Genomic DNA, 14,331 nt, shown 5'->3' on the forward strand with positions numbered 1-14,331 from the left:
TGGTTTGATGATGTATGCATCCTCTCTGGAGCTGACCAACCAGACTTCACACATGAACAAATAAATACTTAAAAGTCTCCTCAGACTCTCCCCCACTTCTCAAAACACTACAGCTGTACCTCTTTATCTCTTGTAGGTATCTTGTCATTCTTCTGTTTTCCATTTTTACTCCAGCTATCTATCCTCTCATTAGTATGATATTCTGCAGTCTTTTCTTCCATGCTGCTTGTTTGCTTCTAAGGATCCTACCCTCTGGGTCCCACCAGTTGCTAACCCATGGAGATGAAAGCTTCCAGTCTCAACGGGGTGTTTGAGGTTAGACCCCCACTGACACACTAAGACACATCCCCTTCCAGTTAAAAACAAGATTATTTTTCACACTAGATAATGTGATGTAAGCACAGTTTATACATAGAATACATTTCTTTCATCATTTTTTAAAAGCTAGCTAGCAACAAAGGTTTTGGAAGCAGGGTTTAAGCTTTTTTTCAAAACAAAGAATGGATAATGTATATAGCCTTGCATAGACATTGATGTCTGCTAAATTTGCATTCAGTGTAGCATCATTAAAGGTGAAAATGGTAATATAAATTCTTCCAAGATACCTCAAGGGTTCTTAGTGGGTTTTTTAGACTTACTTCTTATAAACTAGCACAAGTGGAGTGTTGTGCAGAGTAGTGTGTGGCTTCTCTGCTGCAGAGTTGGTTGTCCAGCACAGCAATAGTAAAAGTACATACGGTGCACTCTGGTGATTTTCTCGTTAAATACTGGTGACCTGGGACGAGGTTTGAATCTGTCCCTGGCAGCTCTTTTTTTGTCTTTCTAAACACAGTTGAAACTGAAGGTGGAGCTGGAGCGTCAAACCCCAGCCACCGGGGAGCGGCGCAAATAGTCCTCAAATATTGATTCTGCTGCAGAGAGCCATGTAGGACGAAGGGGAGCAAGGCGCCAGGCTCATCTACAGAACATGAATTCTCTGAGGGAGGGAAAGAGAGAGTGGGAAGGAGGGGCGAATGGGAAACAGATCCACCATATAGTTTGATGTTGCACAGATCTCAAGACCTTTCCATTAGCTTCTGGTTGCTGTAATTAAGGCTTGCCAATTTCTCTGCGAATTCCAGCTCTCCCACGCCCGTGTGCATATGCATGAAACGGAAAAAAGTTTAAAAAAGAATGAGCTCATGTGGACGTAGGTGTTTTTGCTTGAGCGTGAATGCAGTTACAGGATGCCATCATATTTCCCTCTCCAAAGGACCATTGTTGCTGATACGCCGCTCGTGGAAAGAGGGCAGTTTGGTGTGACTGGCCTAACTGCAGTGCTGCATCGTAAGCCTAAAAATATTCCATGTCAGTGTTCCCGAGAGAAGCCCAGTGCTATCCAGGCCTCTCAGTAATGAGAGAGTGGAACTGCCTGCAACCGGTAGCCCTGCTGTCCCCAAGCTCCCTCTGGCTCAGAGCTCGGCATTGGAGCCGGAGAGTTAGCTGCTCAGCTCCCACAAATTTATCATAGCTCACAAGGCAGCATGTCTGAAAGCAGAGGCTCTCATTCACAGAGGAGCAGCCCCCACCAGGCTCACCCTTGGGCACACTAACCCAAGACATTCACAAATCAGAGAGGCAGAATGATGCAGTTTGAAAAACACTTTCTTTTGGTTGTGTGTCCACAAGAGGGGGGGGGGGGGGGGTTATGATTTGGCAAGCATCAGTGCAAAAACCTGCAAACTACTCCGAACAGCTGAGAAATTAAGATACAGTGCGTGGGGTAGATTGCGTGAAAACTTTCATCTGTGCCATCATTTGTTTCAGACATTACAGTGGGAAAAAAGAGAGAGGGAGAGGGCACAAGAGAAGGAGAGAAAGATTCAAAGAAAGGGGGGGGGTGGAATGGGGGAGAATGGACAAAGATAATAGAGAGATTTATGATGTTTGTACAGGGCGCGATGCTACTGCACTCAGGGCTGTAATGATCGAGCCTTGTACAGAAAAAAAACATGTTTGCAAAATGTTGAACTGCCATTATCTGTGGCAATTATTTCAGTATGTCTCACCCAAGCTTTGATACGGAGGGTAATTCTGGAGAAAATCAATCCGGTCGATGACGTGACGAATCCTACTTCCGGGCCTAAAGTAGTCTGCGTTTAATATGGCTTTTGTGTTGTTAACATGTTTAATGTTTTGTATTTTCTTCTATTTAGTCTCAAAAAGCTCCTAAAACAGTCAGTGATCCCTGTTGACCTCCCTCGGCTTTTATTACCGCTAATCATTTATTTAAGCTCAGTTTTAAAACCTTAGGATGTAACTACAGCCCAGCCCATGCAGCAGTATATGAATGACTAACCTCGTATTGTGGATGGATTATCTCAGTTGTTCTCCTGGCTGAAGTTTGGTCCTTTTACAGCATCCTGCCATGCGATTACATTTGTTCCTGACCACCGAGAACACTCATGTTAACTTTTATCGAGTGGAAAAAAAGTTAGCTTGTTAATATTATGCTAACATAGCTGTGTCGCTAGTGGTCACGTAGCACATCATTATATACCAGCTAGCCCAACTTCAGTAACCCTACAAACGTCACTGCTGTTTAGTTTTCTGTCTTCATTTATGTTGGAAGTGATAACAGAGCTGTACGTTTTAATTTGTTTCCAAAACCCCGCAGTCAGGACATGCTATATTGTATTTAGATAGAAGCTAGCAAGCTAACTTCCTGCTAACTTCTAACTCCGTTGTCAAATGTCTGTGGAACAGTTTACCTCTACAACTACGTTTGGTTGACTCTGTGGAATCCTTTAAAAACAGTTAAAAACTTTACTGTTTAAACAAGCTTTCTGTTGACCAATGCTTTTTTACATTTTTATATTTTTGATTTACATTTAAACTCTATAGGCCTATTGTGTATATCATGCATTTGCTAATTATCGTATTGTTTATTTTAATCTCTGTGTGCAGCGCTTTGTGACTACCTGTCTATGAAAAGCGCTTAATAAATAAACTTTACTTACTTACTTTACTTATGTCATAAATTCCGTTTTCATGGATGCCTGGATGTTAAACTCAATTGTTACACCTGGTAGAGCAGAACGCTGATCATTTTATTAAAGATGAAAGACTTTAGACAGTTTTTCAACTCTCAGTAATGCCATAGTGATCGTTTGATATATGGACCTGCAGCGGAGTTTAGACCCAGACACGGCTTGTGACGTCAGACTTAACGACCGGATAGGCAACGTGCGTGCAAAAAAACTAACACGTCTAATAAAAAGAAGCTAAAAAGAAACCTCATCGTGCGGTGGGTTTGTATCTGTGGTGCTTTTAAAGATTAAGAACCAGAATATTTGGAAAACATTTTCAGCAAGGAAAAAAAAAGAAGGAAGAAAGAAATAACAACATTAGAACAGGTCACACTTGTTTGAGCATTTATGGTCCTCCTTTCAACAGTCAAAATAAGAGATGTCGCAGTACCGAATAAAACAGATCAAAGATATATAACTCTGAAGGCCGAGCCTGGAAAATTTCTCTGGGCAAAAAAATGAGACGGATGAATCACACTTTAATAGTTCATATTGTACCAAGCTGTATGTAAGTGAAGCTCGACAGTCTGAGCCTTTTTTTTCCAGCCTTTTTTCAGAATGAGTGAGGTGTGATATACATATTTATCTACTTCAAGTGTCAGACACTTTACAAAATGCTCACCTTCAGTTTCATGTGACATCCACAGCAAAAAGATGAGAGATATCTAGAAAAACAAAACATTCCCAAACGGCTTCAACTAGTGCAAATATCTTACATGAATTTTTAATATGTTGTTATGATCCTATTGCAATTCCTAATTAGAACTGCAAAATGACTCCCGCAAAACAGTCTTTGTGGTAGTGACTTGACCCACAAGAGCCGTTTAAATCTAATTTGCTATTTGCTAGTTATAAGCTGCTAACTCTCATGTACCCATCCAGACTGCCGCCAGTGTTTCCAGTATATGTTCAACAGGTCTGAACCGTGTCCAGCAACACTCTCAGCGCCGCCTCTAGTTCACATCTTACGCTCGTCCCAGAAAGCTTTGTTGAAATATATACTTTGAAATGCTTAATTGGAGTTTGAAATCAAACGTTTCTGATTAATCCAAACTGTTCATTATTGGAAAAAAGAGTCGCCTTATTGTCCACTGGTACCCTGATTGTAGTCCATTGGTCTCAACAACCAGCATATTACATATGCTGTACACGTGGCTCCATGTTGCCAAGTGAACATAGTTTGTGATGAGTACGTTTGATCCCATTATTTTGTGATGGATATCTTGACAGCAGTCCTTTCCTTTCCCGCATCTTACAGTAAATACAATATGTGTGAGTCATCCATCCTTTCCACATGGAAAGCTTCATGTTTCCTCATGGCTCAGTGGCTCTCTTGCTATCGGGTGACCTAAAAAGAAAAAAAAGAGAGAGAAGAGAAGAGAATCAGGGTCGCAGAGACATCTAATCACATGAAGTGCTTCACAGTGGCTGAACAAATGTTTCTATTTGAAAGAGACAATCGGATGTCAGGGGTGAATATTTAAAGTCAAACAATTTCCTTTGTATTTCAGCCTCTGTGTCCTTTTCATTGGACCAAAAGAGCTTGTTGGCAGTCTAGCCGGTGGTCTGATTGCAAGAACCAACAGTGTCTCAACTGGTTAAGCTGAATTTCACATGTCTTGGAGCTGCAATGGTTTGTTTACACTTGAACAGAGAGCTGAAGGAGTGTAATTGCAGATGTAAAGAACTTGTTTCCCAGCAAACCCAGTGCGGTGTGTGTTTATGCTGTATAATGACCAGATATGCTCATGCATAAAATATTAATTCTGCTTGTTCCACTCCTGCAAATAAAACTACATTAAGTAAGAATGAAAATACAGATCTCATGGTGTGGTGTTTTTGCTGTTTCTTGTTAAATGATGATGCCTCAGTCAGGCAATCTATGCATCTTTCTACAACACACCTACGCCGTGTGGGAGTGAAAGAAAGATTGACATATACTGATCATCATGGTGAATAATATGCTGAGGTGGTACAAGGAGGTCAGAGGAATAAAGAGAGACCCAGTGTAAAGAGCAGAGCTGCAGAGAAAGTAAGAGAGCAGGGCCGTGTGAGCAGTTGCCAAGGAATCGATGTCTCATTGCAACTATCTATAGTGACATCTGCCACCAAGTCTCCAAGTAACTGCTCGCCAGTCCCAAAGCACCTTGCAAATTCACAATTAATGTCCACTGATGCAGTTAGCTTAAAGGCCTCATCAGACAAGGTAGGAGGGACAAAAAGGAGAGGAAGGGAGTGAAGAAGAAGAGAGACGGCAACGTGCAACAAAACAGGGATAATTGCACCTATCAGTCCCAGAGTTGGTGTTAGGCCCAGGGTCATTAATTCCACTGCCTGTGACTGAGCTCGGCAGTGCCTCTGTTCCTCAGTCTACCCCACTCACCAATTTAATTACGACTCTTAATTGTGAAGCCTCTGTGGAAGGCCCCAGCCATAATGCATTCTAATGAATGCGACAGATGTTGTTCTGTTATGCCATCTCTTGAGCAATTAGTCTTATGGCGCCTGCGCCGCTTTCCCGTCCAACTGTTTCTCTTTTTATATTTCACCTGTAAATAAACACCTGCTCCATCCCACGGCACGCACTCTGGCGCATGCACACACACTGCCCGGTCGTCAGACCCACAAATTAACTTTCACACTTCAGCAGATTACAAAGGGCCATGAAGGGCCCTCATTTAAATCAATTTATCTCATATGAATAGCATCAGTTTACTCGACATCACATGGCGGTTGTGTGGGGTAGACTGTACAGAGGTCTCGGGTTTACTGTGATGGTTGTTTTTGTTTTTTGTTCTTTTTGATTCGTCTTACCTGAAGAGATACGGCTACAGGAGCTCCACAAACAATCACCTGGAGGCTTGCCTGTTGATTAGCGCTGTATTTTCTTTGTAATTTATAATGATCTCTGAAATAAGTGATTAAATTAGACTGCGGTCTTCTGTGGGCATTTTGAAGATCCAAACAATCTCTGTTTACAAGATCAACTTTAATTTTCTTGGGAAGCCCTTCTGAGTTTTTTCTTTTCATATACTGGCGTATACAATACGAACACTAGCAAGAGTCATCAAGTTGAAAGTTTGTTTACTCAACACTAATTCAAGCAAGATGTTTCACAGACAAAACAAATCAATTGAATTGAAGATCAAGGTCATATCTATCTACATCAAATGTTAGTTAGGTTGGTAATACATGCATTTTTTTGTATTTTTTTTTTTTTTTTTGGGCATCACATGATTCTCGTGGGACTTTTTGATGTGAGCACTGATAATTTTACACGCTTTGTTGTAGCACGCTGATGAAAAGATTTCAAAGGCTACGCTATAATTAGAGTTACACACTGCACGTAGGTCACGGTGCAGAAGCGCAAAAAACACAGGTAAGAAATCCATGAAAAGGAGAAGCGTTGATCAGTGATTTCACATCAGAGAGAGAGAGAGAGAGCAGGCAGGTGTAGACAAACAGACAAATGCATTCTTCTTACTTTGGTGGTTTTGACTTTGTTGCCAGTGCTGCAGGACCAACCGGTCAGGTCAGGAAGGACCTTACACTCCTCCCCATCCATACATGGCTGCATTTGACACCACCACTTCTGGGCTACAATGGACGCTGGAGTAGTGAGCGGATGTTCAGAGAGAAAATTAAAGACGGAGGGTTAGTAAATGGATTATATGACATGAAGAGCAAAAGGCTAGAATAAGGCAAATTTACAACACCAACGTGACCAGCACACCATGCAATAATTAACACTGATCACTGGAAACCACCAGAACCATGGACAGCACACTGTGAATAAAGATTAATGGGTTTTTTTGTATTCATAAGTAGAATGAGAAGAGTTGAAAAGTTCCCTCCTGCAACACTGCTGATGTTCACTTGTTTGTGTTTTTTTTTTTTTTTTTGCTTCTTGTGCAGATGTGTGAATTTGCATGAGGAGCTGACAGTCACTTCCTGTAATTCAAATGAAATTTCTGCTTATCATTTAATTGCCTTTTGTTACATGCAAAATCAGCAAAACACATTAAGTGAATGGAACCAGCATTATTCATATTGCATAAGACCAAGGGAAAAATAGGATTATGAAGAAGAAATTCTATCAATAAAAAAAAGGCTCATTTATTTAAGACAACATGCTGATTCTGAAGTGCTGTATGATTTTTGCAGGGCAAAAAGAGCTCTTTGTACTAAAGCAAACAATTAGAAGCTGTGTTTTATTTACCGACTGCAACAACTTTTATTCTGTTCAAACTAAGAAAAACTTGGACAGCAGGATATGCATGTAGGATCACAAAAACAAAACACTTGTGGAGATTTCATATTTGTTCTAATCGTATTAAACGAAATAATTCTAATTATTAGAATTACCTAAGTTTTGATTAATGGCAGCATCCAGTCAAGGACATATTTGAACCAAATCTAATAACTCAAATCATCCCAGCATGATGATGTTTCAGAGAGCTGCCGCTTTGACAGAACTGCTGTGGCGTTGGGTTCTTTGTTAGCAACTCCTGGATCTGTTAAAAAGCTGTTTTTCTGTGTTTCAGTGAACAAAGCTTGATGCACCCTTCTTCTCTTATTGTAGTCTCGGATGAAAACTGATCACGTTAAGGTAAAACACTTTCCCACCGTCATTCCAGCCGTGGTTTGACACTTTTATATGTAGAATAACGGTATGACATCTGACATATTCACTTAGTTCCAGTGCCATGGTTCATATTAATGCAATAATATCTCATGTGGGTGAACAATGAGGTAACATGGTCAATGCCGCACATTCGCTCATATTTGACTGCACATCTATACAGTGCAGAATCTATGTTTTTGTGAATGTCATGTTATTATAGTTTTTCAAGCATGTCCTCACACGACTGAAAATGTACCTGACTTGGTAAATATGGTCTTGAGCTACTGGATCCTGTTGCACAGGTAGGAAAGTGGATGCAGTCTGGGCTGAGCTATAGTTTATCCGCTATTAAAAGCTAAAGTTTCCTCCATCTTTGCAGCTGGCACTCAAATCTCACAGATCATTTGACCCCACCTTGTAGACAAGAGACAGAATAAGAGAGAATAACTCAGTCCCCGCTCTCCTAACTCATCATCTGCCCATCCTTTAGTCTCAAAGGTGAATGCAGAAAGAAAAAAAGAATCCCATCTCCCCAACTTCATCATCATTAAGCTGCTGGACTGATGGTGTTTAGAAAGAATTTTTTTTCATATCTGCTGTTTCCAACAAATGAATGAGATAAGCTGGTATTGTGAGGAAAATTGACTTTCAACTGCATAATGCAAAAGAACATGGGCCAATTCTCTCAAGCATTCTGGGAGAAGAAAACAGTGCCACTAAGAGAAAGAGGGAGAGGAGGGCGGGAGGGAGGGAGACAAGACTAAATAATAGCTGTTCACCAAGAAAACATCTTTGTAGTGAGGAAATGAGCAGTGAGAGGAACTCGGGGAGGCAGAGTGAAGGGTGCAAAGGAAAGAGGCCGTTTGAGGATGACTATCACTGATTGTAGTGGTGAAAGGAGCAGATCAAACAAAGAAAACACAGGAAGAGGAGAGTAGCAAATTGAGGCGGAGTGGAAATTGGCGAGAAGCAGAAAGCTAACTTGAAGCTGCCCAGTCAACACAAAAAAACCTCTCGCCGCTATGATGAGGCTAATGTTGAACACACTGTTATGATACATGAGCTCAGTGGCAGTAAGCGGTTCTAAAAACCAATGGCTGTGTAATGATTGTTAATGTGGCCATTACAGTGTCAACGACAGTGCTTTGTACTGCTCGAGTGTTATATAGAGCTACTAGGCATGGCCTTTGAGTGCTATTATGGAGTTAGTGTTTATTGCACCTTATCTCATGCTATTACTAGGAGGGTGGGGCATGACACATAAGAACCTGCCTGTCAAGTGAGAAAATGGACACGAGTTTGTACGTGGCCTGTGATGTCATGGATAATTCAAGTACTGGACGGCATTCAGACAGAGATCTCAACAGGTCAATGGTAAAAAGATTACAGCAATACTGTGCACCAGTTAGTTCTGAAATTATCTCCACTGGAGCCGTATTTTTCCTCGCTGTACTGATGGAGGAAGTTTAGAGGCCAGTAGGAAGCTTTTCGGGTGCGCAACGGTTTGAATGACTGAAATTCAATATTTACATTTAGAAGATTTAGATAGTCATCTTGAATAGTTCACTAATCCACTTATATTAACACTACTGACCCTCGTGAGCCTCTACAGTAAATATGAAACCACAGACAGCCTCCAGCTAGTTTAACTTAGCACATAGACCAGAAACCGGCTTAAATAGCGACCTGTCCAAAAATAATCAACTTCATCCACTATCACTATCAAAACTCTCAAACTGCATGGCATATACATATGCCTTTTATGTACAAAAACAAACAAAAAAGAGCATATAAGCAATACATGATGGATTTATGGAAGACTGTGTGCTGTCTTAGCGCTCAGAACACACAGGCCTAGAGACCCGTCGGCTAGCATCTGGCAACCACCAGGAAAAATGTGCATTCCCCTGGTTGTCAATAGTAAATGATGGCTGCTGGCAGTCACTTTGAAATCAAATGCTAAAGCCCCACACAGTTGTCAGTGACCCACCCTGGTAGCTACTGGTCATCAGAAAAAAAGGAAAAATTCAGTTGCTGGAGGTTGTTGGCATTTGCTAACCTGAAATTGGTCACATGAACTGGTGAAAGAGGTGTATATGGTGCTGAACTGAAAAGTTCCTTGGAACTGCTATTGTCACCCAGTAGTTTGCATGGGAGACGCCAACTTGTCTGCAGACACAAACTACTCACCAAGCAGTGGAGAATGTTTTCCTTTGAAGAAAATCTGTGCCTTTTGGGATGTGTTGGTTGCAGCGATAAGGACAACTTTTACTTTGAAGACAAATGGTCCCCGTTTCCAGTTTGCATCACACTGTTTCATTTTAGCTCAGAGAGGAATTAGCAAGTGTTCACAGACAAGTTAGTGTCTTCCATGCAAGCTACAGACAACAAAGGTGGGAATCTGCTGCCATCCAAAGCATTTGCAACAGGCCTTTCAGTGCAGCATCATGTACATCTTTGTGATCCATTTCATGCTAGTGACTGGCAGGAAAACCCGAAGAAATGATCCACAACTAGTCAGGAGGTGCACATTTTCCCCCTCATGATCAGCGGCTGCCAGATGGTCGCCAACAGGTCTCTCAGCCTGTGTGACTGAGGCCTGAGACATAGCGAGCACATAAGGGTATCAGGAAGGACATCTGTGGCAAAATTCTGCACCTGAGCAATAGGCAGATCCAGCCGATGTGGGGGCTCCACAGGAAATAAGGGAGCAACATTAAGTACCTACTGCTTGCTGCTTCATACCACATGACTCGTGACTCATGTAACAGTTGTTCTTTGGTCTCAGTTAAAGTCTCTCTTACAAAACAAAACAAAGTGGAAAAACAATCATCAGCTGAGTTGCTTTTAAAATTATTAAGCTAAAGTGACAATGATGACTTTCCACTGTGTCTCCACAGTCTTGCCTGTAATTTTTTCACAATAATGTTCAACAAGTACCAGTGAAAATGAATCACTGCCAAGTTCGTCAAACAGAAAGACATTTTTTCAGGGAAAAATGCATTTAACACATGAACTCCCCCTTAGCTCTACGTACTCTAATTGCATCAGTCTCATTAAGACTCTACATTTATATTCACAAAAGGTGCCCATGCTAATTAAAAAAAGGTTTGCAGCTCAGGCATACATTTCATCACAGTTACTCGCAGTCGTTATAGAAGCTGCACTCAGAATGCCTTTTAAGTTCTCCTGCAAACTTTCAGCATGGGATCAGCTGAGGGCAAACGTCTAGACAGGGCTTTGTTTAAGGTGCAGGTGATTAGGCAACAGAAGGGACTGGAGCTACAGTATGTTATTCCCCTGGCTCTCATTGAGTCTCCTGGGTTGTCGAAATAAGGTCTGCGGATGCTTTATGCTACGAGGGTGCCTACAGCTTTTGCTCGCCTGCTACTGATCACAACATGTCAATCTAGCACACACCTGGTAAATGTCACTCAGCATTCTGCCAGCTGCAGCTTCACTTTTTTCATTTTTGTGTGTGCAAACAAGCATGTCAGCCGTACGAGCATTCATCCCAGCGCCGCCTCTGTTCATGCCTTCTCTGCCACTGCTTGCATTGATATTGTAATGTTTGTGACATCAAGTGGACAAAGTTGAAATTGCAGGTCTCCTTCTCCACTGCATGAAAGCAAAAAGATGTTTTGTTCACATCCCTGTGGCACAACGCTGCTCAGTTATTGTATGCAATGCCTTGATTCTTGCCAATTAGCACTTCAAGAATGCATGCTGTGCTCCAGCTTAGCAGGTGAATTAACAAGCGTTGACTGAAAAAAAAAAAACACCACCTCCATTCACCTCGATGCCAAAAATATAAACCTGATTTCTAACACTGCTTTAATTTCTGATTTTTACCAGGTCAACACAATCGAACTCTCAAAAGACAAAAAAACTGTTATGCATAATCTAAATCATTTCTCTTTCTTTTCCTCCTCAACCTCAGTAGCATATCCTGGGTCTACCCTAGGGCCTCCCTACAGTTAGACATGCCCAAAACACCTCACCAAGAGGCACTCAGGCAGCATGCTGGTCAGATGCCCAAACACCTAAACTGGCTGCTTTGAATGTAGCACCTCTACTCAGGGCCTACCCTCTAAGGGTGAGATATGGTAATGAATATAGTTTAGCTATATTATAGTACATTATTCATTATTCTCATGACCTTTACTTTTATGATGTACCACAGTAAAAAATGTACATTTTCATCCATACAGCCTTTTTTTGATGGATTGAGCCTTTTCCCACCTCGTCCTCAGTTCATCAGTGGGCAAAAAATGTATCTGTCACATTGAATGCAAAAAAGTCACCAAGTTCAAAGGGACTTCCCTGACTCCTAACCTTTTCAGCTAAAGTAACCAATTAGCCTCTGATATAACAAAACTAATTTAATGACTACCTATCCAATTGTGTAACTATGCTGTAGCCTGTTTGATGTTAGCCAGGACATCCTATCACACTGTGCGCACAGCATGTGTCTGTGGGAGTGTATCCCCATTAATACTTTACAAAGGCACTGCTTGAACTCACACGATGGAGCAGCTGAATATATACACTACAGCAGAGGAGGGTTTCTTTGTGTCTGTGTCTGGGTGCTTACACATTTATATGTGCGCACATGTCTGTTGAGCACTATAGATGTAATGTGGTTTTCATGTGTCCATCTATACAGTCCCAAATGTGCAGTAAGTGTAAGCTATAATGCACAATCAGAGCATTCCTGTGCCCTTGCTCCGAGGTCATCACTATTTAAAGGGAATATGATGCACCTCCATGTACTCAAACCCATACACACCCATAGGCAGTTTGGAGGTGGATCCAGATATATGAATGCTCCCAGGCTTTGTAACAGTTCCACTCAGTGATCCTGAAGTGCAGAAGCAGTTGGAGAGCGGCATCCATCTCTTTCTACAATGATTTACTAACACACTTTATCTCCATTGCCCCAGCTCGCACATCCATGCCAGCACACCCAGGTATGTGGACAAAAAACAAGAAGAAGAAGCAAAAAAGTGAAAAACACATTGGTATAACTGTCAGACAAAGACTGCACGCGGTTTATGGTTATGCACATACACCAGAACAGATTGGCAAAATTTCAAAGGCATGACATTAAGGAGCAGATATTATTGTAAACAACAGCAGGTTGATGTGTGCTGAAACACTTAACTAAATTTCTTGGCCCAGCAATGAAACACAGTTTGGCTGTCACCATATCTATCACACAGCGAGCAAAATTCACTCAGCCACCGTTTTTATCAGGTCGCCGTGCTCTCTCTCGTTCCCCACCGCCAAACATACTTTAATGACAGTGACTGTGAAAAGATTTAAAGTCATTTTGTCTGGTACCCAAAAAAATCACCGTAAAAACATGCAGTTCACTTTATGAGCAACTTTCTGCTTTTGTACAGAAGTGTACTCCAGAGAAAGCAGATCAGATGGATGCCGGTGCTACTCTGATGATACAAGTGCAGAGGTTTGTTTATTTATTATGACATATTGTTAAAATTGCTGCTTACATCAATAAATTCACACTGTGTGATAGTGTTCACAATTGGGACCTTTACATCTAGTGAATCTGGTCAATCTTCAGGTTCAAGGTTCCTTTATTGGCACCTCTAGGCATATTTGTTTTGCAGTTAAAAGAGCAGACAACCCTTCTACCAGACATCAAACACAGACCCTGGACAATATTCACAAACACATGGTGAGAAAAATAAAAGAGAGAAAAGAGAGAGGGCTCCAGGCTTCACTACAACCCCAACTGCAAACCTTCAGACTAATAAATACAATTTTAAAAAAGGCCAAGAAGCTAAAAACAATATCATAATACATCACAAATTAAAAATCAATGGAACCGATATTACTTATTCAGATAAAGAATAGCAACATGGGACAAAGCTGTTTCTTTACAGCTTTGTCCTGCATTTAGGGACTGCTAACCTCGTCAAATAAGGGGTGGCCGTCAGCATTCACGATGGAACTGGTCATCCTCTGTAGCTGTCTGGTATAAAGAGGCTCTGGGCTAAGCTGCTGTTACTGTTCACAATTTGCAACAGTTTGTTCCTGTCCTTCAAAGATAGATTAGCGTACTGTGACACCAAGGAAAACATTTCCATAACATAACTCTGCTACTGCACTTCTTTTCTTGACATCGACCTGTGTTTTGTTTGTTTTTTAGGATATATAAATATAAAATATATGTGAGCCACTCAGAAGTGGACAGGGTGCATTTCTCCTACAGCGTTAGCCCGAAAAGAGCTTCACTGCTTGACTTCTATTTTTTTTCCGGTTAACAATTCTACCTCTGCAAACTCTTCACGCGCAGATTTAGACTTCTCCAAATGACCTTACTTTTTGCAGGACAAACCCTTTATTCTCACACGCCACCAGCGCTAATTCCAACAGAGAAGAAAAAGAAAAGAAGCCAATACAGAAGTGGGTTTCAGGGTTGTTGTGATGAATAGAGTTCACTTGAAAAAGCGTATCCCACCATGCAGTGCAGCAGCCCAGTAATGGGACCTCTCACCATTAACTCCTCTTTCAGCCAGCATCAATAATGTAACTCCATTTACACTATGGCTTTTCTACAAAGGCTACCTGCTGAGAGGGGGTTGTCTCTTTCCATCAGTGCTCCAGCCAAAA

At 41.4% G+C, this 14,331-nt stretch overlaps 1 protein-coding gene across 2 annotated transcripts in view; it reads right to left on the reverse strand.

Annotated features, from left to right (window-relative positions):
- Positions 1 to 3,396: 3,396 nt before the first annotated feature.
- The window catches only part of tafa4b (TAFA chemokine like family member 4b), a 37,836-nt gene continuing 26,901 nt past the window's right edge, over positions 3,397 to 14,331 (reverse strand). Inside the window, exons 5-6 of one of the 2 annotated variants that reach the window (XM_026168679.2) lie at positions 6,553 to 6,677; positions 3,397 to 4,416 (exon numbers count right to left, since the gene is read on the reverse strand). In XM_026168679.2, the coding sequence (XP_026024464.1) occupies positions 4,405 to 4,416; positions 6,553 to 6,677 (137 nt within the window). In that variant the 3' untranslated portion in view covers positions 3,397 to 4,404. Of the gene's footprint in view, positions 4,417 to 6,348; positions 6,678 to 14,331 lie in introns of those variants that run through there. The other variant, XM_080302052.1, reaches the window with a different exon arrangement.

This window comes from Astatotilapia calliptera, chromosome 5 (genome assembly GCF_964374335.1).
Source record: "Astatotilapia calliptera chromosome 5, fAstCal68.1, whole genome shotgun sequence".
Lineage (NCBI taxonomy): Eukaryota > Metazoa > Chordata > Actinopteri > Cichliformes > Cichlidae > Astatotilapia > Astatotilapia calliptera.